General features: G+C 39.3%; 1 protein-coding gene across 1 annotated transcript in view; it reads right to left on the reverse strand.

Moving 5' to 3' along the window:
• Window positions 1-26,816, reverse strand: part of ACTN2 (actinin alpha 2) — a 74,463-nt gene that overhangs the window by 40,157 nt on the left and 7,490 nt on the right. The window contains exon 2 of the mRNA XM_061198364.1: window positions 145-259. Within this exon, the coding sequence (XP_061054347.1) occupies window positions 145-259 (115 nt within the window). The remainder of the gene's footprint in view (window positions 1-144; window positions 260-26,816) is intronic.

A 26,816-nucleotide genomic window follows, 5' to 3' on the forward strand; every position in this document is an offset into this window, starting at 1 on the left:
CCATCTCCCCCAGCCAGGTTCAAAGGGAGTTTTTTTTTTTTTTTTTTAAAAAAAAAAAAAAACAACAGATGCGTATCTACTGCTCGGACATAGAAGTACGTGTAAGATTGGGTATAACACGTACGAAAAATGTTTAAGACTCACCTGAGATGACTTCCAAAAGCAGCATGAGTTTAAGGCCATTCCGGAAGTCTTCCTCGATGTTCTCGATCTGAGTGCCAGCTTTCCTGAGGTGGGAGTTACACCAGGCAGTGAAGGTCTGCAACGAGAAGCAAACAGTGCTGAGCACAGCCCCATCAGCACTCAGAGCCCCTCCACATGGACCATGCCTGACATCTTACACATCCTGGGGAGAACATGAGGTTGGGGCATCTTGGACCTTCGAGAGAAAGCAGACCGAATTGGATGGAAAGCATGATTTGAGGCCTGAAAGTAAGATTTTAATAAACTTTCCTCTTTAGAGACAAAAAAAAATCATTTATTGGGTCTAACCACCTGAGGAATTTTTGCCTTCGGTTTAGAAAGGTACCACATTTGGGATTAACATATACACACTACTATATATAAAACAGATAACTAACAAGGACCTACTGTATAGCACAGGGAACTACACTCAATATTTTATAATAACCTATAAGGGAAAAGAATCTAAAAAAGAATATATATATTATATATATACATATATATATATATAACTGAATCACTGTGCTGTATACCTGAAACTAACACAACATTGTAAATCAACTATACTTCAATTAAAAAAATAATAAAATTTTTTTAAAAAGATACCATGTTTACACCTATGCCTTTGCCTTCTGAAAACCTCTTATTCTGTAGGAAATTAGGATGTGCTTATTCCCTGCATACAACAAAAATCAGCGTGCTTGCAGAATGGATGAATAAATTATGCTTAAAGAATGTTCAAAATGTCGTACTTTAGAGCAGAGGGTGGGCGGCATTGTGCAGTAGAAAGGGGAAGAGAAGAGGGACCCATAACCACTAATTATCTACAACTAGTTTATCCTGGATGAACAACAGTTTTAAGCAAGTAACTGAATCAATTAAACAAATTTGCAGTATAGTCAATCATTAATAATAATAATAGTAGTAGTAGCAATAATAATGAACTCCTACTGGCATATTCCAGGTCCTGGGCTAGAGCCCGGATTTCAAAGACAATTAGATACAGCCCTGCCCTGGAAGGGCTCAGAGGCTAGTCATGTTAACAAATAACTAGGGCAATATTAAGCAGAAAGATGAACTATATACTAAGTGGCATCCAAAGTCATTCTGTTTATTTTTCAAACTTCTTTTAACTTGGTTTCCACTTGTGCACTATTTCCTGCCAAAACCAGATTAGAAATGCTTCTGGCAGCTGCTGGCTAAGAATGCAAACTGTGCCCTTGTCACACAACAGCTGCTGGGCTCCGGAACAAAGTGCCAGCACATTACGCTGCAGAGAGACAGACAAACAGGGTTTGTGTTATAGATGAGAAGATGAACCTCTCAAAAATAGAGTTTTTCCAAGTAAGACTACAAAAAGACAGTTTTCCATAAAAATGATTTTTCTGGGTAATAAAAAGGATTTTCAAATCTGACTGATGGGCACTTATTTCAAGAAATATGTGATGGTATTTGCAGCAACATGGATGGACCTAGAGATGATCATACTAAGTGAAGTAAGTCAGAAAGAGAAAGACAAATACCATGTGATATCACTTATATGTGGAATCTAAAATAGGACACAAATGAACTGATCTACAAAACAGAAAGAGACTCACAGATACAGATAACAGACTTCTGGTTGTCAAGGGGGAAGGGAGCTGGGGGAGGGATGGATTGGGAGTTTGGGGTTAGCAGATGCAAACTATTATATAGAGAATGGATAAAGAACAAGGTCCTACTCTGGGATGAAGTAAGAGAGTAGCAATGGACATATATACACTACCAAATGTAAAATAGATAGCTAGTGGGAAGCAGCTGCATAGCACAGTGAGATCAGCTCGGTGCTTTGTGACCACCTAGAAGGGTGGAATAGGGAGGGTGGGAGGGAGACTCAAAAGGGAGGGGATATGGGGATATATGTATACGTATAGCTGATTCACTTTGTTATAAAGCAGAAACTAATACACCATTGTAAAGCAATTATACTCCAATAAAGATGTTAAAAATAAAGGTCCTACTGTATAGCACAAGGAACTATATTCAATATTCTGTGATATACCATAATGGAAAAGAACATGAAAAAGAATGAATATAGATGTATAACTGAACCACTTTGCTGAACAGCAGAAATAAACACAACACTGTAAATCAACTGTACTTCAATAAAATAAATTTAAGAAAAAGAAATATGTGATGGCATTAAATTCTAGGACAAAAAGAAAATGTAGGTATTTTCTTGGATTTCCAATAATAAATGTTATTGTGAGAGCCGAAACTAACAGTTATTTCTCCTAAAACACATCTAAACTTTAGTCAGGTCTAAACAGAAGAGATACTCTAAGTCATATTCTCTAGGTCTGCACCCAATCAATATGGTAGCCAGTAACCATACTTGGCTATTTAAATGTAATTAATTAAAATGAAAGGAAATTAAAATTTTAGTTTCCCAGCTGTAAAAGCCATCTTTCAAGTGTTCAAAAGCCACATGTGTACAAGCACATCTGTACTGGATGGTGCAGATGTGTACAGAACACTTCCAGCATCACAGAGAGTTCTATTGGACAGTGCTACTATACATAATCAAATTTTGTTTTTTGAAGCTAAGATTATTAACAAGAGTCTATTATTACCTGGGTTCAAAATTCAAGTGGTACAAAAAGGCATAAAGTGGAAAGCCTCCCTCTCACTCCTGTTCCCAGCCACCAAGTTCCCTTCCCCAGAGGGAACAACAAAGAGATTCAGTGTCTTGTGTTTCTCTTCAACAATATTATATACATATGTAAACACACAGACACACACATCTTTTTTCTATCCCTTTAACACAAATCATAATATACACATTGTTCTGCACCTGGCTTTTTTATATTTTTTAAGAAAACTATAACCTAGGGTCATTCAATATCAGCAAAGAGCATTCCTTTTTATGGCTGCATAGTATTCCACTGTCATGATTATACCATACTTTATTTTCTAACTAGCTCCTTGGATGGACATTTAGGTTGCTTCCAGATAACTAAGTTCATACAGTGAAAAACTTCCCAGTCCCCATTTTCAGCAAGCAAAACTACTTTAAAGGATTTCTGTTTGTTTTTCTTTTTTTTCACAATACCAAGACTAACCATATACCTAACCTTTTGGGGAAGGCACAAGAGAACAGTGGGTTATGGAATTGACAGAGAAAAAAATACAATGATATAAAATATTTATTGAATTATCTTTATCTATACTCTAATTAAAAATGGGCAAATATTGCTGGTGTAAATTACCTTAACTTATTACCATGTTATTTAAGCCCCTTCATAATATAAGTATCAGAAGCACTTCTGGATAGAACCCCAAAGCTTTTCATGAGATCAATGCAGGTTTCCTGACCCCCACTATGGAACACTGTGAACATCTGCTGGATACCACGCATGCGATGAAGGTAACTTACCACAGGTAATTATTCAGTTGTGGAAATCCAGAGAATGAACTGAATCTACCAGGTCAATTTTGTCAGTTAAGCCTAATGAAGTTTTGCTTTCTTTAATGAGTATTCCGAAGAGCCAATAAAGGTGGTGACTAACCAACTCAAATGTGAAAAAGGACCCCAAGGCTCTGTGATAATAGCTTGCAAAGAGGCCAGTGCACTCTGAAAAGGAATTTTAAGCTTTATTAGACTGTTTAATTTTCATTCTATTTACAGTTTCCATTACCATGGCCTACAGAGACTGTTCCTATGTCTTCCCCATTGTCCTCCGCTTCTGTGAAAATCCCGCTAATCGTGGAGGAGATAAAAACAAAAGCCACCACAGCAGCAACAAAATCCCACACATTGTACCTAAAAGACTTCTTTGTGGGGACTTCCCTGGTGGCGCAGTGGTTGGGACTCCGCCTGCCAATGCAGGGGACACGGGTTCGAGCCCTGGTCCGGGAAAATCCCACATGCCGCGGAGCAACTAAGCCCGTGCGCCACAACTACTGAGCCTGTGCTCTAGAGCCCGCCAGCCACAACTACTGAAGCCCACGCGCCTAGAGCCCGTGCTCCACAACAAGAGAAGCCACTCCAATGAGAAGCCCTCGCACCGCAATGAAGAGTAGCCCCCGCTCGCCACAACTAGAGAAAGCCCGCGCACGGCAATGAAGACCCAGTGCAGCCAAAAATAAAATTAATTAATTAAAAAAAAAAAAACTTCGTTGTGGATTTTCTTGCTCTTTGATGGCAACATGCATCTTTAAGGTCCCTGTGAACTAAATCTGGGAGAAATGAAATGGAACCATGGTAGGTCCATGTGGTTTTGGAGGGAGGCTCCTTGGTTCAAACCAGATTAGGAAGGCAGGTGTCCTTTCTTAAGAGACATGGTGTTAAAAACCAGACAGAGACCCTCAAGGAAAGAGGCCAATGTCTCCCCAGCCCAGAGCTCACCTCAGAAGCTGCCTCGTCACATTTGAGGTCCTCCAACCTCCTCCCTTGCTTCCAACTCAAATCTTCCTCTACCTCTCTCCTAGAGAAGAGCTTCTTCCCTGCCCCTGTTCACCTAGTGATAAATACATACACTTTTTTGCATCTTGAAAATAAGCACATAAAAAAACCTCTCAGAGCCACACAAAGAGAACCAAGATGGGAAAGCACGAACCGTCTACCTGCCGACAGGAAAGGCTGACGCTTCCAGTCATTCTCACCCTTCAAAGACACTCACGACAAAAGTAAGGGAAAGATGGACCTAGAGATGATCATACTAAGTGAAGTAAGCCAGACAGAGAAAGGCAAATACCATGATATTGCTTACGTGTAAAATCTAAAAATAAAAAGTGATACAAATGAATTTATATACCAAACAGAAGTAGACTCACAGACATAGAAAACAAACTTACGGCTACCAAAGGGGAAACGGTGGGGGGAGGGATAAATTAGGAGTTTGGGATTAACAGATACACACTACTATATATAAAAGAGATAACCAACAAGGACCTATTATATAGCACAGGGAACTCTACTCAATATTTTGTAATAACCTCTAAGGGAAAAGAATCTGAAAAATAGATATATATGTATAACTGAATCACTCTGCTGTACACCTGAAATTAACACAACATTGTAAATCAATTATACTTCAATAAAAAATAAATAAATATATATGTAATATATTAAAAAAAAAAAGCTAAGGGAATGAGTGTTCAAGTCACAGAGGAAAAGACGGAAAGGCATGGGAGTCACTGTCTCACTTTGTATATTCCTTAGGCAATGGGAGCAAATATTAGCATTTCTTCCTGAAACATACAGAATCATAACCCATGAGTCACTGGCCAGGATGGACAGTCCTGTGGGTGCAGACTGGTCTCCCTGCTCATACAGGACCCTCTCTGGTCATGGTACTGAAACTCTCCAAACACAGGGAGCAAAGGAAGAGGGCCTGGGGGTTAAGGTCATGTACCTGTGACTTATAGTATTATGTTTTCCTGGGATAAGTTTGAAGGATACTCAAACAATCAGCGGTCGCTGCCCCGTTATCTTCCTGAACATAATCTAGAGATCCAGAAAATGCTCCTCAACCCCTGAAACACGGTGGTTGAGAAAAATGTCAGTTGGAATAACCAACACACGGAAGCAACCTAAATGTCCATCGACAGAATAAAGGATAAAGAAGATGTGGTACATATATACAATGGAATATTACTCAGCCATAAAAGAGAATGAAATAATGCCATCTGTAGCAACATGGGTGGACCTAGAGATTATCATACTAAGTGAAGGAAGTCAGAAAGAGAAAGACATATATCATATCACTTATATCTGGAATCTAAAATATGATACAAATGAACTTATCTACAAAACAGAAACAGACTCACAGACATAGAGAACAGACTTCTGGTTACCAAAGAGGAAAGGTTGGGGGGAGGGGTAAATTAGGAGTTTGGGATTAACATAGACACACTACTACATATAAAATAGATAATCAACAAGGACCTACTGTATTGCACAGGGAACTCTACTCAATATTCTGTAATAACCTATATGAGAAAAGAATCTGAAAAAGAATGGATACATGTATACGTATAACTGAATCACTTTGCTGTACACCTGAAACACAATATTGTGAATCAACTACACTCCAATATAAAATAAAAATTAAAAAAAAGAAAAAGAAAGAAAAATGTCAGTTAGAGGAGTTTTCCAGGAATATCTGTTAGCAAGAATTGCTACCCCCATTCAGAGGCCATACATTCTTCCTTGAAGAACATACTAGCAAAGTCCCAAGTCCATAGGAATCCTAAGACCACTGTCTTTCTCAAAGTTAAATTATATGCCATGACAATCAGTACAATGTGCTTAATGGCAAAAAAGCACTTATTAAAAAAAAAGGGACTTCCCTGGTGGTCCAATGGTTAGGACTCTGTGCTTCCACTGCAGGGGACGCGGGTTTGATCCCTGGTCAGGGAACTGAGATCCCACAGGCCGCGCAGAGCAGAAAAAAAAAAAGAAAAGCACTTATGTCCTCACTGAAATATTGAGATAAGCTTGAGTTACTGAACGTTATGCATTTGTATTTGGTTTCTTTTTAAGTTAATTAAGTCAATTAATTCTACAGACACAACAACCTACATTGTAGACTATTCCAAAGAGAGAAGGGAAAACAAGGTCTTTTAATCAAAATGAGTAATATCTGTGATTGTATATATTGTTTAAATAACACAAGTTTACATCTCTACCTGGAAGAGATTATCAGCTGGAGACACAAATAAAGACCAAAAAGATCAATCCTGAATCTGACACGGTTCTCTGAGTTTGAGTCCATTTCATACCATCAGTTAATTATTAATTCTTCTAGCAATAAGGCTCTAGGGTTGGGCTGGCTCCTATAAGATTATCCCTGTTCAATTTACTATTCCATTTTCTCCAAACAAAAATCTGGCAACACAACAGCTATCAATTTCTTTTATACTCCGTTAACCAGCTTTTATTTTCATAATAACTGCATAAAATACTAATTAGAGGTCACATTTCCTAACATGGAGACTCACTACAGCCACTGGGCGTTTCTGAACAAAATAGAACAGGGTTTACTGAGGGCTGGGACGTTCGGGCAGAGCCTGCAGCATGAAGCTCAGGGTAGGCAAGCCTGAATAATTTTCAGCTTTTAAATCCACTAATTATAAAACAGCATTGTCACTGGGAGTCTGGGGTTAGCAGATGCAAACTATTATATATAGAGTGGTTAACAACAAGGTCCTACTGTCTAGCACAGGGAACTATATTCAATATCCTGAGATAAACCACAATGGAAAAGAATATAAAAAAGAAAGTATATACATATATATATATATATGTAGCTGAATCACTTTGCTATACAGCAGAAATTAACACAACATTGTAAATCAACTATACATCAAAAAAAAGAAAAACAGCATTGCCTATCAGGTCTAAACAGGTTTGGGGCACCATCAGAGTTCTACAATTTTGAGTTTGCTTATCACTTACTGTTCTCAGAGAGTAAAGACATCAAGTGGCTAGCATGGGGATTCCTGGCCTGCATCCTATGGGTGGGACAACTGAGCCCCAGGTGAGCAGGGGCAGTGGTCCCTGAGAGGGAGCAGGGAGGACAGGTGGAGCCCTGTCCAGCCCACAGTCGTGGCTCAGAACTCGGATTCTATTTCTGACTCTTGACACCATGCAATTATTTATCCTTCACGGCCTGACACCTTTCCAGCTACCAAAAAATTGTCATGATCAACTTTATGAAACAATTCAAAAGGTTATCAGGAGGAGAAGAAATACAAAGGCCAGCCGGGCCACACGACCTATTATCACAATGGTTCTGAACAGCCTCCCATGAAAAACTGTTGAAAACCACAGCTCTGTTAAGTTGATTGTCTAAAAACGCTCCATTTGTTTTTCTATTTACAATAATCATTATAACAGTGTCTTCTTTTCCACTTCACAAATTCTCAATTTGCCAGGATCCCTCCTAATCGTTTTCCTCGTTCTTTTTAAATATTCAAAAAGAAAGGCGGGGTGCGGGTGTCTGGAAAGATGCACACATTTTGTAAAATCTCCAGTTAAGGAAGGAGAAGGGGGGCAGCTCCAGCATTTAAGAAAGGACACACTGCCCTCCTGAAGGGCAGGGAGCCGCTCCTTTGAGAGGGCAGAAATTCCTGCAAACCATGTGGCTGGCAGAAGCAGGTGTGCTGGTTCACCACAAAGCTTCACCATCCCTCAGCCAGAAAGACCCTGACCCACAAATCACAGGGGGAATAGCACTGGGTGAGCCTGGACAATGCCACAACGCCCAGAAAAATGGGCCAATCCAGCATCACATCAGAAAAATCAGCAGAATGACCTTAAATTGAAAGATTCAGACACTCAACCATCTTTAAAAACATTTAAAAGGTGTTTCTCAGCATCACAGACATAGAGAACAGACTGGTGGTTGCCAAGGGGGAGGGGGTTGGAGGAGGGATGGAGTGGGAGGCTGGGATTAGCAGACGTAAGCTATTATACATAGAATGGATAAACAACAAGGTTCTACTGTAGAGCACAGGGAATTATATTCAATATCCTATGAGAAACCATAATGGAAAAGAATATATATGTATAACTGAATCACTTTGCTGTTCAGCAGTAATTAACACAACATTGTAAATCAACTATACTTCAATTAAAAAAAAACCTAAAAAAATTTTTTAATGTAAATTGCAAAAAAAAAAAAAAAAAAAGGTGTTTCTGCTGGAGTTTATACTAACATTAGGATAGTTCTCTGGACCCAGCAGTCACTCAACAGTCATCACCGACTGTTCAGCACAGTGAACGTTGAATAATCATCTGATCTTGAAAAAATTCCAAACCTTCAAGGTTACCAAGCACCCAAGTAGACTTCTCAACTACAAACATTTAAAAAATTGAATCAAAGCAAGAAGTACGTTAAGTAGAAGAGTGTTCCTTCTAAGGATGCTGCATGTGCTACAATCAATTACCAGGTATCTCGGAAGTCCATTTGGGGCCCTCCTGTTGTCATAACTGGCATAACCAGGCAGCTAATGACACGGTGAGCAGCCCTTTCTTCTCCACCCACAGATCTCTGCTTAGTCTCCAAGATCCTGCTGGATAACATGGCATGCAACAGCTCAGTTTAGCAGTCCCTAAAAAACAGCGACCCTAAAATCCGAAGCCTGGCTCTGTGACCAGCTCAGCGTCTGGTGTGGGCAAGTCAGCTCATCTCTCCTGTGGCTTATTTCTTTCCTTTTCTTTTCTTTTCATTTTATTTTTAATTTTTTTTAACATCTTTATTGCAGTATAATTGCTTTACAATGTTGTGTTGGTTTCTGCTGTATAACAAAGTGAATCAGCTATACGTAGACATATATCCCCATATCTCCTCCCTCTTGTGTCTCCCTCCCACCCTCCCTATCCCACCCCTCTAGGTGGTCACAAAGCACCGAGCTGACCTCCCTGTGCTATGCGGCTGCTTCCCACTAGTTATCTATTTTACTTTTGGTAGTGTATATATGTCAATCCCACTCTCTCACTTTGTCCCAGCTTACCCTTCCCCCTCCCCGTGTCCTCAAGTCCATTCTCTACGTCTGTGTCTTTATTCCTGTCCTGCCCCTAGGTTCTTCAGAACCATTTTTTTTAAAAACATCTTTATTGGAGTATAATTGCTTTACAGTGGCGTGTCAGTTTCTGCTTTGTAACAAAGTGAATCAGCTATACATATACATATGTCCCCATATCTCTTCCCTCTTGCATCTCCCTCCCTCCCACCCTCCCTACCCCACGCCTCTAGGTGGTCACAAAGCACGGAACTGATCTCCCTGTGCTATGCGGCTGCTTCCCATTAGCTATCTATTTTACATTTGGTAGTATATATAAGTCCATGCCACCCTCTCACTTTGTCCCAGCTTACCCTTCCCCCTCCCTGTGTCCTCAAGTCCATTCTCTACATCTGTCTTTATTCCTGTCCTGCCCCTAGGTTCTTCATAACCTATTTTTTTTTGATTTCATATATATGTGTTAGCATATGGTATTTGTTTTTCTCTTTCTGACTTGCTTCATTCTGTATGGCAGACTCCAGGTGCATGCACCTCACTACAAATAACTCAATTTCGTTTCTTTCTATGGCTGAGTAACATTCCATTGTATGTACGTGCCACATCTTCTTTATCCATTCATCTGTCGATGGACACTTAGGTTGCTTCCATGTCCTGGCTATTGTAAATAGTGCTGCAATGAACATTGTGGTACATGACTCTTTTTGAATTAGTTTACTCAGGGTATATACCCAGTAGTGGGATTGCTGGGTCATATGGTAGTTCTATTTTTAGTTTTTTAAGGAATCTCCATACTGTTCTCCATAGTGGCTGTATCAATTTACATTCCCACCAACAGTGCAAGAGGCTTCCCTTTTCTCCACACCCTTTCCAGCATTTATTGTTTCTAGATTTTTTGATGATGGCCACTCTGACAGGTGTGAGGTGATACCTCATTGTAGTTTTGATTTGCATTTCTCTAATGATTAGTGATGCTGAGCATCCTTTCATGTGTTTGTTGGCAATCGGTATATCTTCTTTGGAGACATGTCTATTTAGGTCTTCTGCCCATTTTTGGATTGGGCTGTTTGTTTTTTGGATAATGAGCTGCATGAGCTGCTTGTATATTTTGGAGATTAATCCTTTGTCAGTTGCTTCATTTGCAAATATTTTCTCCCATTCTGAGGGTTGTCTTTTGGTCTTGTTTATGGTTTCCTTTGCTGTGCAAAAGCTTTTAAGTTACATTAGGTCCCGTTTGTTTATTTTTGTTTTTATTTCCATTTCTCTAGGAGGTGGGTCAAAAAGGATCTTGCTGTGATTTATGTCATAGAGTGTTCTGCCTATGTTTTCCTCTAAGAGTTTTATAGTGTCTGCCTTACATTTAAGTCTTTAATCCATTTTGAGTTTATTTTTGTGTATGGTGTTAGGAAGTTCATTCTTTTACATGTAGCTGTCCAGTTTTCCCAGCACCACTTATTGAAGAGGCTGTCTTTTCTCCATTGTATACTCTTGCCCCCTTTATCAAAGATAAGGTGACCATATGTGTGTGGGTTTATCCCTGGGCTTTCTATCCTGTTCCATTCATCTATATTTCTGTTTTTGTGCCAGTACCATACTGTCTTGATTACTGTAGCCTTGTAGTATAGTCTGAAGTCTGGGAGCCTGATTCTTCCAGCTCTGTTTTTCTTTCTCAACATTGCTTTGGCTATTCAGGGTCTTTGGTGTTTCCATACAAATTGTGAAATTTTTTGTTCTAGTTCTGTGAAAAATGCCATTGGTAGTTTGACAGGGATTGCGTTGAATCTGTAGATTGCTTTGGGTAGTATATTCATTTTCACAGTGTTGATTCTTCCAACCCAAGAACATGGTATATCTCTCCATCTGTTTGTATCATTTTTAATTTCTTTCACCAGTGTCTTATAGTTTTCTGCATACAGGTCTTTTGTCTCCTTAGGTAGGTTTATTCCTAGGTATTTTATTCTTTGTGTTGCAGTGGTAAATGGGAGTGTTTCCTTAATTTCTCTTTCAGATTTTTCATCATTAGTGTATAGGAATGCAAGAGATTTCTGTGCCTTAATTTTGTATCCTGCTACTTTACTAAATTCATTGATTAGCTCTAGTAGTTTTCTGGTGGCATCTTTAGGATTCTCTATGTATAGTATCATGTCATCTGCAAACAGTGACAGCTTTACTTCTTCTTTTCCGATTTGGATTCCTTTTATTTCTTTTTCTTCTCTGATTGCTGCAGCTAAAACTTCTGAAACTATGTTGAAAAATAGTGGTGAGAGTGGGCAACCTTGTCTTGTTCCTGATCTTAGTGGAAATGGTGTCAGTTTTTCACCACTGGGAATGATATTGGCTGTTTGTCATATATGGCCTTTATTATGTTGAGGTAAGTTCCCTCTATGCCTACTTTCTGGAGGGTTCTTATCATAAATGGGTGTTGAATTTTGTCAAAAGCTTTTTCTGCATCTATTGAGAGGATCATACGGTTTTTATCCTTCAATTTGTTAATATGGTGTATCACATTGATTGATTTGCATATATTGAAGAATCCTTGCATTCCTGGGATAAACCCCACTTGATCACGGTGTATGATCCTTTAATGTGCTGTTGGATTCTGTTTGCTAGTATTTTGTTGAGGACTTTTGCATCTATGTTCAACAGTGATATTGGCCTGTAGTTTTCTTTTTTTGTGACATCTTTGTCTGGTTTTGGTATCACAGTGATGATGGCCTCGTAGAATGAGTTTGGGAGTGTTCCTCCCTCTGCTATATTTTGGAAGAGTTTGAGAAGGATAGGCGTTAGCTCCCCTGTAAATGTTTGACAGAATTCACCTGTGAAGCCATCTGATCCTGGGCTTTTGTTTGTTGGAAGATTTTTAATCACAGTTTCAATTTCAGTGCTTGTGATTGGTCTGTTTATATTTCCTATTTCTTCCTGGTTCACTCTCAGAAGGTTGTGCTTTTCTAAGAATTTGTCCATTTCTTCCAGGTTGTCCATTTTATTGGCATATAGTTGCTTGTAGTAATCTCTCATGATCCTTTGTATTTCTGCAGTGTCAGTTGTTACTTCTCCTTTTTCATTTCTAATTCTGTTGATTTGAGTCTTTTCCCTTTTTTTCTTCTCTGAGTCTGGCTAATGGTTTATCAATTTTATCTTCTCAAAGAACCAGCTTTTATTTTTATTGATCTTTGCTATTGTGTCCTTCATTTCTTTTTCATTTATTTCTGATCTGATGTTTATGATTTCTTTCCTTCTGCTAACTTTGGGGTATTTTTGTTCTTCTTTCTCTAATTGCTTTAGGTGTAAGGTTAGGTTGTTGAGATTTTTCTCGTTTCTTCAGGTAGGATTGTATTGCTATAAACTCCCCTCTTAGAACTGCTTCTGCTGCATCCCATAGGTTTTGGGTTGTTGTGTTTTCATTGTCATTTGTTTCTATGTATTTTTTTATTTCCTCTTTGATTTATTCAGTGATCTCTTGGTTATTTAGTAGTGTATTACTTAGCCTCCATGTGTTTGTATTTTTTACAGTTTTCTTCCTGTAACTGATATCTAGTCTCATAGCATTGTGGTTGGAAAAGATACTTGATATGATTTCTTTTTTATTTTTTTAATTAATTTATTTATTATTTATTTTTGGCTGTGTTGGGTCTTTGTTGCTGCACACGGGCTTTCTTTAGTTGCAGTGAGTGGGGGCTACTCTTCGTTGCAGTGCATGGGCTTCTCATTGCGGTGGCTTCTCTTGCTGCGGAGCACGGGCTCTAGGTGAGCGGGCTCAGTAGTTGTGGCTCACGGGCTCTAGAGCACAGGCTCAGTAGTTGTGGCGCACGGGCTTAGTTCCTCCATGGCATGTGGTATCTTCCCGGACCAGGGCTCGAACCCGTATCCCCTGCATTGGCAGGCAGATTCTTAACCTCTGCGCCACCAGGGAAGTCCCTTGATACGATTTCAATTTTCTTAAATTTACCAAGGCTTGATTTGTGACCCAAGATATGATCTATCTTGGAGAATGTTCCATGAGCACTTGAGAAGAAAGTGTATTCTGTTCTTTTTGGATGGAATGTCCTATAAATATCAATTAAGTCCATCTTGTCTAATGCGTCATTTAAAGCTTGTGTTTCCTTAGTTATTTCCATTTTGGATGATCTGTCCATTGGTGAAAGTGGGGTGTTCAAGTCCCCTACTATGATTGTGTTACTGTCAATTTCCCCTTTTATGGCTGTTAGCATTTGCCTTATGTATTCAGGTGCTCCTATATTGGGTGCATAAATATTTACAATTGTTATATCTTCTTCTTGGATTGATCCCTTCATCATTATGTAGTGTCCTTCTTTGTCTCTTGTAATAGTCTTTACTTTAAAGTCTATTTGGTCTGATATGAGAATTGCCACTCCAGCTTTCTTTTGATTTCCATTTGCATGGAATATCTTTTTCCAATCCCCTCCCTTTCAGTCTGTATGTTTCCCTAGGTCTGAAGTGGGTCTCTTGTAGACAGCATATATACGGGTCTTGTTTTTGTATCCATTCAGCCAATTTGTGTCTTTTGGTTGGAGCATTTAATCCATTTACATTTAAGGTAATTATCGATATGTATGTTCCTATTACCATTTTGTTAATTGTTTTGGGTTTGTTATTGTAGGTCTTTTCATTGTCTTGTGTTTCCCGCCTAGGGAAGTTCCTTTAGCATTTGTTGTAAAGCTGGTTTGGTGGTGCTTAATTCTCTTAGCTTCTGCTTGTCTGTAAAGGTTTTAATTTCTCCGTCGAATCTGAATGAGATCCTTGCTGAGTAGAGTAATCTTGGTTGTAGGTTTTTCCCTTTCATCACTTTAAATATGTCCTGCCACACCCTTCTGGCTTGCAGAGTTTCTGCTGAAAGATCAGCTGTTAACCTTATGGAGATTGCCTTGTATGTTATTTGTTGCTTTTCCCTTGCTACTTTTAGTATTTTTTCTTTGTATTTAATTTTTGATAGTGTGACTAATATGTGTCTTGGCGTGTTTCTCCTTGGATTTATCCTGTATTTTTCATTTTATTGAAGTACAGTTGATTTACAATGTTGTGTTAATTTCTGCTGTACAGCAAAGTGACTCAGTTATACATATATGCTTTTTCATATTCTTTTCCATTATGGTTTATTATAGGATATTAAATATAGTTCCCTGTTCTATACAGTAGGACCTTGTTGTTTATCCATCCTACATATAATAGTTTGCCTCTGCTAATCATGTGGCTTATTTCTTCCCCTAAGCAATGCACCATGAACCTAATTCGATGAGTTGGCTGGGAAGTGTGATGAACTGTAAGGGACTGGAATATATTTTGCAAATATAAATGCTACAGGAACACACACAAAAAAACCAGCAGTCAGTGATGGCAGGTCAAAGAAACCTGAGGTGCTTACAATGGAAATGGAAGTAAGTCATCACATAGAAAAATAAAGACAGCCCATGGTCACAATTTATGTCTACTTGAACAGAGGAGCTATTCCACCTCTGATAACTGAACATAAACATGCTGTCAGTCAGCACATTTCATAGACTACTGCCGTACACAGAGAAGGATGCAAGGAGGTCTGTGATCCAAGAACCCAGAACCATGCCAGGTCTCCATCTTTGCTGGTTTATCACAAGTACTCACCCCACCATTCAAAGAACCAGGGACACCCACTGGCATATCTTAACTTCCTGAAGGTACAAGGTGCTCAGAACACTAGTTTTTGCTCATAGAGGGTAAAAATATTTTGCCCATGAACTTTAAAATTAACTCGTGTAAAAAGACAAATTCCAGGCTTCCCTGGTGGCGCAGTGGTTAAGAATCTGCCTGCTAATGCAGGTGACACGGGCTCGAGCCCTGGTCTGGGGAGATCCCACATGCCGTGGAGCAACTAGGCCCGTGCACCACAACTACTGAACCTGCGCTCTAGAGCCCGTGAGCCAAAACTACTCAGCCTGCATGCCACAACTAATGAAGCCCGTGCACCTAGAGCCCGTGCTCCACAACAAGAGAAGCCACCACAAGAAGAAGCCTGCACACTGCAACGAAGACCCAACTCAGCCAAAAAATTTTAAAAAATAAAATAAATAAAATTTTTTTAAAAAGACAAATTCCATTGCATTCCATTGCAAATGGAAGGCCCACAACTGGTTTCCCAGGCTTTTATATGCCCGCAGGTATACTTATTATGAATCAAAGAACCACAAAGTGAACACAGTAGCCCCTAGTCTTCTCTTATTCACCTTTGTATCAGCACCCAGCAGGGACACCTGTATTCACGCACACAGAGCTAGCACTCATTCAAATTTTTAATACTTCAAGCTTAAACTGTGACAATTTCAGTCATGAATGAACTGGAGCCTCAACAGTAACAACGCACTGCTTTTAACTTGAGTAACAGGAATACTCATAAATACAAATTTGATTACTCAAAGACAAAGTAAGAGAAAAAAACAGAGGCAGCCTTTTCCCACTGATTCATCCCCAACAAATACTGCCTTCAAGCAGGATTCAGGATCTCTTTCTAGGCAATGTGAGAATATCTAACAATTTCTAATTAAGGAATATCAAAGCCTACAAACAACTCAAGTAGGGTTGTCACCATCAGAATTCTTTAAGGACTTGGTAGGGAAGCAGGAATAATCCTCTCAGAAATACCTGGTGGGTGACACCACCACCTGGAACATTCTAAAAATGTCTGTGAAAGTGCCACACAGAGAAGCTGGGATTTTTGTTTTGTGTTCTAGACAGTGCCCGGGGCCTAGTGGCAGTCAGTAACTATTTGCTGAATAACATCTTATTTGACCTTCTGCAATAGATCAAAGAAGATAGCAATCAGATTTTTTAAACTGAAAAAATAAAAAACACCGCAGAGCTAAAAATCTCTATCTGCTCAAGTTCCAGGCTTTTGAAAAGTATTATTATCATGTCAAACTTAACTAGAGAATCCTTAAACATTAAAAAAGAGGAGTCTGTAATCTTGCTCCCCAAAAAACACCTCATAAAAAGTAAAAGGCAACCTTACTGCTGAGGGGACCTAAAAATAGAATCAGGCTAATAGATGACTGAAGTGGGGAGGTTAAAGATGGCTCTCCCAGCCTCTGAAAAGACAGTCCTAACCAGGTCTGGTTTTCATCATGAATTTTAGGCTTCAATCACCAGGCTCATAAGACTGACTTCCATTTAGTCCCTGGATGTTCAGAATAGATAAAGAAATATGCTAAAAAGCCTTGAGGCTGCCTAACGGGACAAAAATGCTTTTCACTTTTTTTAACAAAGCCAAGTCTAGCCAGGACTAATTCCGGTTTAAGGAATGACCTGTCTGGGACTTCCCTGATGGAGCAGTGGATAAGACTCTGCACTCCGAATGCAGAGGGCCTGGGTTCAATCCCTGGTCAAGGAACTAGATCCCACATGCCGCAACTAAGAGTTCGCATGCCGCAACTAAAGATCCCGCATGCCACAACTAAGGATCCCATGTGCCGCAACTAAGGAGCCCGCCTGCCGCAACTAAGACCCAGCCTCAACCAAATTAAAATAAATAAGTAAATAAATAAAAAAGGAATGACCTGCCTAATATGTGGAGTCTCTTCTGTAACTTCCAGAAAGGATGCAATTGAAAGTTATGGAATTTGGAAAGAGGAAATAGCTAAATAAGGTACTTTACGTTGGGAAGCATCTGAGCTCCAACGGGAAAGTTGTGCATTGTCTACGGCATCACTTCTATGCTCTTCTACAACTCATCTATCTAAGCCAAAGATGATCAAGAGCAATGCAAAGTCATTCTTGCCTACAGACAAGGAATGCATTCTGTCCAGTTCAGGGACAACCCTCCTTCCACCCACAGAAAAGTATCTGCCACCATTTGGACATTAATTTCAATATTACCAATCTATAAATGTGACTGTTCTTCAGATTCTCTTTTGAACTGGCTGGAACACCTCTCCAGTTTTCTCATTAGTAAGTTAAATAACATCTTTAACGTGTTTATTTTTCTTTTTGTATGAGAGTCGTGGTTTTACCTTTATTTAAGAAGTATCTTTTAATAGTTTTAGTCTTCTAAAAAGAGGTCAACATTCACATGTGCTAAAATATTCACTATTCTGGTCTAAATTTTACTGATTTTGATGAAGACAAATAGTAATTAATGCACAAGAATGATACACATAGAAAACAAATTTATGGTTACCAAAGGGGAAAGGGGGTGGGGAAGGGATAAATTAGGAGTTTGGGATTAGCAGATACAAACTAATATATATAAAATAAATAAATGACAAGGTCCTACTATATAGCACAAGGAACTATATTCAATATCTTGTAATAAACTGTAATGGAAGTATATAGTTATAAGTTATATATATATAACTGAATCACTTTGCTGTACACCAGAAATTAACACAACATTGTAAATCAACTATACTTCAATAAAAAATAAAAATAAAAAAGGACATGAGCAAAAATTGTACAAAAAGAATGATACACCAAAATAACTGAAGTCTATCACTTGCTGATGTTAATAACAGTACGCTTCTCTTGTCCTGTGAAAATGACAACTGTCTGAAGTCTCAGCTTACTGCATTCCTTTTTCATTTAAAACCCAATGTGCGTCCCCGTGTTCCCTCTTATACAGATCACCAGAAATAATATTGGATTTGGGTTGAATTATTTAGCACTTTTCTGTTTCATAAAAAATCTTACATTTCTCTAGAAGCTAAAGTACCTCCATCTGTTAATTTCCTCCCAGCTCATGAAATTTCCTACAAACATTTTATTACCACTTACAGGAGTCCTTATTACTCATTCTCCTAATTCTTATTTTTCAGCTGCAATTACTCATCTCTGCATCTCTGTAGTCCTCAAGGTAGAGGGAAGCAACCTAGCAAGGACATCAAACACTTCTGTGAGCCACTGACTCCCAATACTAGTTTGCAATCCAATCTACCTCTCCTTTAATTCCAAGGGATGTTTTGCAATGCTTGAAACAAAATCTTAGTTAAAAAAAAAAAAAGTTACAGCCTTCTGTCTTCTAAAGGACAGTTAAATGATCTTGATGAAACTCCCCATTTTAACTGTTAAGTGGGGAAAAAAAAAAAGTTAAGATAAGAAATATGCAGCTACTTCCCAAACAATTGGAGGCATACGCTAACCAAATCAAATCTCTACAGAATCAAAGTTTTGGTCATTTTTGCTCTAAAGTATTAAAAACAAAAACAAAAAGCGGTAAGCTCAAAGAACCACATGAAAGCTATTGGTGCCTGGTCATCTGAGCTTAAAGATTTCCTGAGGTCAAGAGCCTGACTTAGTCGCTGGCTGGGAGTGTTGTGGGGTCACACCTGCCTCCCCCAAGCTGGCACGACCTCCGTGGAGAATTCCTTTGACGACTTTCTGGTAAGCAAGCATTTAAGGCTCCCAACAGCCTTACATACGATTGATCCTGAGTTATGCTTCCCAAAATAACTTGCTCCCTTGGAGCCTGGCTAATTATGTGTAAGACATGGCTCTGGGACAGGGCAGAACCAACTGTTGCTCGGTTATAGGCAAGAGCAACATTAATTGTACTTTCACGATTCTCTTCTTGAGGATGAATTCAAGTTTAAAGAAAAGCACACTGATGTCCCCCTCCCCACCCCGGCCCATCCCAGCAACTGGGGAAGCAGCTTGTACTACCCAGACACCAAAATAAATATTCTTTAATTCAAGCTCACCATACTGTTACTATTTTCAGGGACCCAAACAAATGGCTGCCTGCACAGAGAAATTAAAGTGTTCATTTCGAAGGGAACAGCTCTCTATAATACGCCAGTCTCTGCGTTGGTAGTTTGGACAAGAGCACAGTTCTAAGTGAGGAACAGCCCCCAATCAGGTCCGTCTACAGGTTTGCCCTACATATGCGGAAAGCTCTGGAAAACAGAAGGGCTAAAAAACAGGGAAGCTGGTCATTTCCAAAGTTCCTGCCCACTCCGCCCTGGGGGAACCAGGCTGGGATTTCCTCCATCGAGAAGTTCTTCCCTAGGGCTCATGCTGACTAAAAAGTGTTCATAAAAATAGATAATAAAGTCTTCGTATCCTGAGCCATTTCAGACAGTTATATATTATAGTATAAAACACAGAAATATATGCTTTTCTAGTACAGCGTCAAGTCATCTAGCAGGCAATATGGCAAAATGTTAACACTAGTTTTCTCTACGGCATGACTTTTTAAAATTTCTTCTCCATATTTTCTGTAGTGAAGACATATGACTTGGGTGATTATTTGAAAATGTATCTTAAAAAGGTAGTTTGGGAAAGTCTATATAATTTGTTAGGCTAGATTCTTCTCCCTTCCCTGGTTATCTGTAATTATGTTGGCTAGCTTTCTTTCACTCAACCTCCATCGTTTTACCTGAAAAAGAAAACCTACTTAAATTGGATACACTCTAGCAAGCCTACATTTCTGAAGTTAATCAGTCGGTGAGGTGTTACTTCAGGACTTTTTTTAAGTTTGACACTAAAGTCCCTATTTCAACATGAAGTTTGAAAATGCCCACGGAGAAAGTACACACTGTCCAAGTCCAAGGACCGCAGCAGAGAAATCCTTAGTATCCAGTTACCCAGACACCAGTGACAGCAATAGAACCCACTGTCACTCCCCAAGTATTTCTGACAGCATTCACCCTGCTTCCCGACCAAGACCTTAATGGACTCAAATGGTGACAGCCCCACCTGTGTCTCATGACAGAAGGGACAATTTTACATTAAACACGATTTTATCCCACAGTAAATATACGTATCACCACTTCACTTCCAGACTTTCAAGTGTCTAAAGATATATACAATTTTATTAGAAAAAGACTTAAGCTGTCATAAGAACAAACCTAGAGATCCAACCCTGGAAATTGGTCCAGATATTTCAATTAAGTTTAACCCTTAAGTTTTTTAGATGTGCAAAATAAGCATCCTTAAAGCCTAGCACATATTAATAGCAAGCTATCTGAAGTATGAATATATATACTATTCATAAAACCACACGGACGGCATACAAACTACCATAAGGACGACGACAATGTGGATTTCAGAGGGAAACCTGGCCCACAGTAGGCCTGCAGCGGGGTCCGTGGTCCCATACCCTCCAGACACAGGGCTCACTCCCACCACTGGCTGCAAGGCTTGGTCTTCTAAAGGATTCGTGAGTTAGAAGATTCAGAAATTACGAGACAGTGATAATTAAAACTGTCAAAGTTTTAGAACTCTCATTTCACCAATATTTGCATTTTTTCAAGTTCAGAAATAGGCCAGTACTTTGAGAAAAGGCATTGCTGTCCAATATACAAATTATTTGGGTCTCAATATTATGTTAACCTTCTCTGAGGTGGCCTTGTGTATCTCCTCTGAACAGTGACCACAGAATTCGAAGTCTAAACTGGACCACTTCTGAGAGTCAAAGGTGACGCTATTTATAGTTACTCTGGGGCAAGAGCCACAGCTGGGACTGCCCTGGGCAAACCTGGATGAGGGGTCACCCTACCTCTGGAATCAGTCCACCCTCCTTCCTCATTTCCTCTCATGAAGAATAGAGAACCTGAGAGATGGGCAAGATGTTGTAACCCTTCAACTTACACAATGTTACATGTCAATTACATCTCAGGAAAGCTGGGAAACAAATAAAATAAAATAAATCTTTGTAAGGAAGGAGGTGGCCTGGAACTGCTACATGCAGGCAGCCCCCATCCCTCCCAGGGCTCCCCTAGAAATTCACATACCTAAGCAGGTGAGGGTGTGATCTGTACCTAAAGAAAAGCTGCGGAAGCAGTCTTAGCAAGACTGCCCCTAAAAATAACCTTTCCCCAAGAACACTAAACATGTGTGTTCTGCTCCTTCCTCCCGCTGCACTCTGGGGTGGCGGAGGAAACAAAGATGCAGCGGTATCAAATTCAGCCTCTTCAGACACGGTGCCCACCTCCTGTCTCAAATTCAGGCTCCCCACTCAAAGAAGTAAAAGCAGTGGTCGCAGGAGCTAGACCAATAAACCTGAAGGAGGTTATGGGGTCAGTTTATCAGATCAGTCTGCAGCAGGAGAAGAGAAATACCCTATCAGTACTGACTTTACAAGGGGCCACAAACAGCGGTTAACCATCCCCATTTACAGGATGTTAAAAGACTTTGCCTCTGCCAACAGTGCTTTCTTAGCACAATCCTGTCCTCTTCTCCTACAGAGCCTGAAATTCACCATCAGGGTCCTTCCTGGAATTAGACAACAGCATTATTGTCTTAGAAAGGTCACCTTTAAAATATTGATGATCCCTGGAAAAGCAGGTCTTGCAATCTTTGGTTTTTAGAAATAGCCAATTGTAACATTAACAGCATGAGAAATTACTAGGAGAGCTGGGGGTTAGGAGAGGTATCCCAGCAGAGCAGGGAGGAGGCCTGGACAGCCAAAAGGGGTAGCAGGAAGCGTGGGGTCTGGCGGGGAGGAGACTGGAGTTTCAAAACAGGGAAGGCAACTGTCAGCTTAATTGGCAGTTTTGATTCAAAATTTCATTTAGAGAATAAAGCATCTATTGAACATAAAAACTTTTTTTTTCCTTTTAGGATTGGACATCCCTGGTAATTATTTCACAATGTATACATTTATCAAAACATGTGGCGCACTTTAAATATATAAAATTTTTTGTCAATGACATCTCAATAAAGCTGGGGTTAAAAAAAGAACCAGGCATCCCCTATTCATGAAACTTTGGTTTTCCTTGGCCAGTGGGATCCAGAGGGATTCGCTATATGTTCTCTCTGCTTTTATGCATGTTTGAAATTTTCCATGATAAGAAGTGAAAGGGCTTCCCTGGTGGCGCAGTGGTTAAGAATCTGCCTGCCAGTGCAGGGGACACGGGTTCGAGCCCTGATCTGGGAAGATCCCACATGCCGCGGAGCAACTAGGCCCGTGAGACACAACTACTGAGCCTGTGCGTCTGGAGCCTGTGCTCCGCAACGGGAGAGGCCGCGACAGTGAGAGGCCCGCGCACTGCGATGAAGAGTGGCCTCCGCTCGCCGCAACTGGAGAAAGCCCTCGCACAGAAACAAAGACCCAACACAGCCATAAATAAATAAATAAATAAATAAATTTATTAAAAAAAAAAAAAATGAAGTTAAAAATAAATAAAAGGCAGGATTTTTTTCAATGTAAAGTGAAGGCAGTCCTTGGCACTGCCATTGGCCAAATCTCTGTGGAGCCCAATTCTTGGAGAGCATCCCTTTCCACTAAGGCATCACGTCTGCAGGAGGATGACTCTAATCTATGCTCTTGCCTCTGGAAGTCTCCTTTTCTAGTTCCAAAAGGGAACTGACTCAAATACTAGGGCATCCTGAACTCCGGCTTGTTTTTGGAACTGTGTCAGACAGACCAGCAGGTAATTCCAGAGATGTGCCCTTAACGGCATGTCCTGTAAGCCTCCATTTGAGAGGTGTAGTTGGCTTTTCCTGTGGTCCCTTTCCTCCTCCTCTGGCACTTCTGTGGGTCAGAGTGATTGCTAGGCCCTCACTTGGGGTTACCTTGGAAGGACAGTATTTTCCATAACTCAAAATTTAGTCTTCTCATTCTCATCAGATGTTCCCCCTGGACCCATTTAGAAATTAAAAATTCAGACACACACACCCTTATGCATGGGCAGTAGGTTTTGGATAAGTGAAAACTTAGGAATACTGAATTCCAGGCTTTTCCTCTGGGTTGTTGGTTAAAACTCTGAGCAAAGAAGCAACAAAAACAGAAAAAATTTAGTGGTTAAAAAGCACCACCTTTGACTACTCACAATAGCCAAGAAACAACCTAGATGTCCATCAACAGAGGAATGGATAAAGAAGATGTGGTACATATATACAATGGAATACTACTCAACCATTAAAAAGAATGAAATAATGCCATTTGCAGCAACACGGATGGGCCTAGAGATTATCATACTAAGTGAAATAAGTCAGAAAGAGAAAGACAAATACCATATTGTATCACTTGTATGTGGAATGTAAAACAAGACACAAATGAACTTATCTGTGAAACAGAAACAGACTCACAGACATAGAGAACAGACCTGTGGCTGCCAAGGGGGGAAGGAGACGGATTGAGAGTTTGGGGTTAGCAGAAGCAAACTATTATATATATAATGGATAAACCACAAGGTCCTACTGTATAGCATAGGGAACTATATTCAATATCCTGTGATAAACCATAATGGAAAAGAATATGGAAAAGAATATATATGTCTAACTGAATCACTTTGCTGTACAGCAGAAATTAACACATTATAAATCAACTAAAATTCAACAAAATAAATTTTAAAAAAATTAAAATTAAAATTAAAAAATTAAAAAAATAAAAAAAAATAAAAATAAAAATAAAAGCACTGCCTCTGGAGTTAAGCATCCTGGATCCAAACTTCAGCTCTGCCACTTGCAGACCAAAATATGCAATAAAATAATTAGCATCTCCATGTGTTATAAAATTTCGATTGTGAGAGAGAATGTCTTTGTAATTTAGACAAAATTCTGTGTGCATGTTCCAGCTACCACTTCCCCACCCTCAACCACACTTAGGTAAGTTACTTAGCCTTCCTGGTTGAAAAATGAGAATCACAATACGCATCTCCTAAGACTGTTGTGATGTTCGAATAAAATAATACGTATGGTCAAAACAGTGTCTAAAAATTCTCAATAAATATCTGCTCTGCCCTATATACTGAATAGTTTGGGATACTGGGAACAATATGCCAAATCCCCTCCCATTCTTTTTTTAATCCACTGGAAAAAATCCGTATTTTAAAATATCACTTTTACTGTCTTACTGGAATATTTTTGTTCTGCCGTTATACCGAAAAAATGAAAATAAACATCATTTTGTCCCAAAATTTAACAGGAAAGGTATGCAATGAAATATTCAGACACTTCCTATTTCATAAACTGCAGTAACAGAATAGAAATTGTACGGTTTACAAAATGTAAAACACATGGTTTGCATTTTTCCAACGAATATCCCCTTCTCACGTCCCAGACCAACCTGATCCTTACCCTTGCCGCCCCTCCAAAACAGATTTGTTTTAAAATAGAAAAATATTACCCTCTATGGGTAATCTCGAAACTGATTGTAATTCTGTTATGTCTTTTACTATTTTCATGACTGATACACCCAAAATATCAATAATATTTTTTTAAACCTTAAAACAAAACCCCTAAATGAGGACCATCACTCATCCTATTTTCTTAATTTTATAAATGGTAAAACAGAAAAGGGAAACCCTCCTTGTGGTTGAATGCTACACTTGGTATGTTAAGATGAAACCAATTCTTTTCAGTAATGAAACTACTTTCTTCAGTAATCCTTACAAATTTTCAATAAAGTCTTCCTCAATAAAGCCCAGCCTTGGCCATTCCAGCTGCAGAAGGATTTTATGTCACAGACTTGGGCACACCACCATAAATAGTTTCTTACAGCTTTTCACTTCCTTTGCAAGCATAACTTATCTCATGAGCTAAAAGATCTCCCATTTCACGGTGCCAAAGCCCTGGGTTTCTGTTCCAGCAACTAAACGGATTCAAATGTCAGATTCAGACGGACTGGTGAAGTTCCAGAGAAATACCAAGGTGAGATTTCTCCCGGAAGAAAATCAAAGACATTTTGACAGTTCATCTAGTTTTAAGTCGTCCAATAAATGCATGTTTTCATCCAGAGAAGCGATGCTTCCATGTTCTGGTAATCACTGCTTCCTCTGGGAGCCCTCGATGTTAGCTCACCTCAGCGCCTGGCAGGTAGATCTTCCACTTTCCCCTCCTTACAGTTTCAACCATGGCCTCTGAGCAGATAACTCCCACACCTAAATCTCTAGGCTTGACCTTCCTTCTCGATATTTCCATGGGCTGTCAAGCCCTCAATCCAAACCTCACATTTTAACTTCTACAAAACCTAACTACCCCTTATTTTCCCAAATGAATACCAAAGGCATTAGAGGTAAGACTAGAAACAAGCTGAACTCAGTTTTATGGCTTGGCTGTGGTGTGGTCTTGGTCAACTACCTTGAATATAGTGGGACAATAGTGATAAAGTGGTTTTATTGGGTTGAGCCATAAGAAACTGCAATTTTTGGAGGTCAAAATGGTCAGTGTCAAAAATTTCCTACGGTTCAACCTAATGCATACAAAGTATCTTAAAATCCTAATAAAAAACAATGAGATTAGACTACCTACCTTCTAAATAATTATTTTCTTCCCATCCTGTTGGACTATAATGAAGGAACTTAAAGATTCCTCATGACTCTAAAAGATAGGATTTCTTTTTTTTTTTTTTTTTTGGCCGTGCTGCGTGGCATGCAGCATCTTAGTTCCCCGGCCAGGGATCCAACCCGTGTCTCCTGCAGTGGAAGCACGGAGCCCTAACCACTGGACCGCCAGGGAATTCCCGGGGATTTCTTGAGTTGCCAACCTCAATTATAATTGTCTGTATAAGACTCAGTCATACCTTCAATATCAAATACTGTTCTCATTTCCCCTCAATCTCATATTCACCTACTTGCCCACTTGATCCTCACAATCACTAAAAAAATAAGAGTTTTTCCCGAGATAGCATGCCTTTTAATGAAAAGGTTGTAACGGAGGCTAATGAGAATCTATTTTCATTATATAGTAATTTCTAGGAATGATGACTAACACATTTATCCCCTAGCAGAAACAAACACACACATTTATCCCCTAGCAAAAACAAACAAACACAGCAAGACAACTCAAAGCCATGCTAACTCTGTCGTCTTGGGTTCGGCTTATATCAATACTGCCCAGGCCAATTCTTTTCCAGGGTCCACACACTCTGCAGAATCATCTACATCTCTTCTCTCGTTTCCATTTCCACTACCGTGACGCCTAGCATGTCTTCCAAAAGTTTTCGTCTTACCAGGTTTTACATTCAGAAGAACAAATTTAAATGTATACTTCTCTCAATCTAAATGAATTTGGAATTTTCTCTGTGATGTGGGTAAAGGTTTTCAATCTGGACAAAACAGTCATTTCAAATCCAATTTAGGCTACCAGAGCTTTGTTCATTAATATGGTGACACATTTTATTATCATTTAAATAAATCTACATGTATGATTTTATTTTATTCCCCAAATCTCTAAATTACAAATTATTATTTTTTTTTTAA

This window comes from Eubalaena glacialis, chromosome 1 (assembly GCF_028564815.1).
Source record: "Eubalaena glacialis isolate mEubGla1 chromosome 1, mEubGla1.1.hap2.+ XY, whole genome shotgun sequence".
NCBI classification, from domain to species: Eukaryota; Metazoa; Chordata; class Mammalia; order Artiodactyla; family Balaenidae; genus Eubalaena; species Eubalaena glacialis.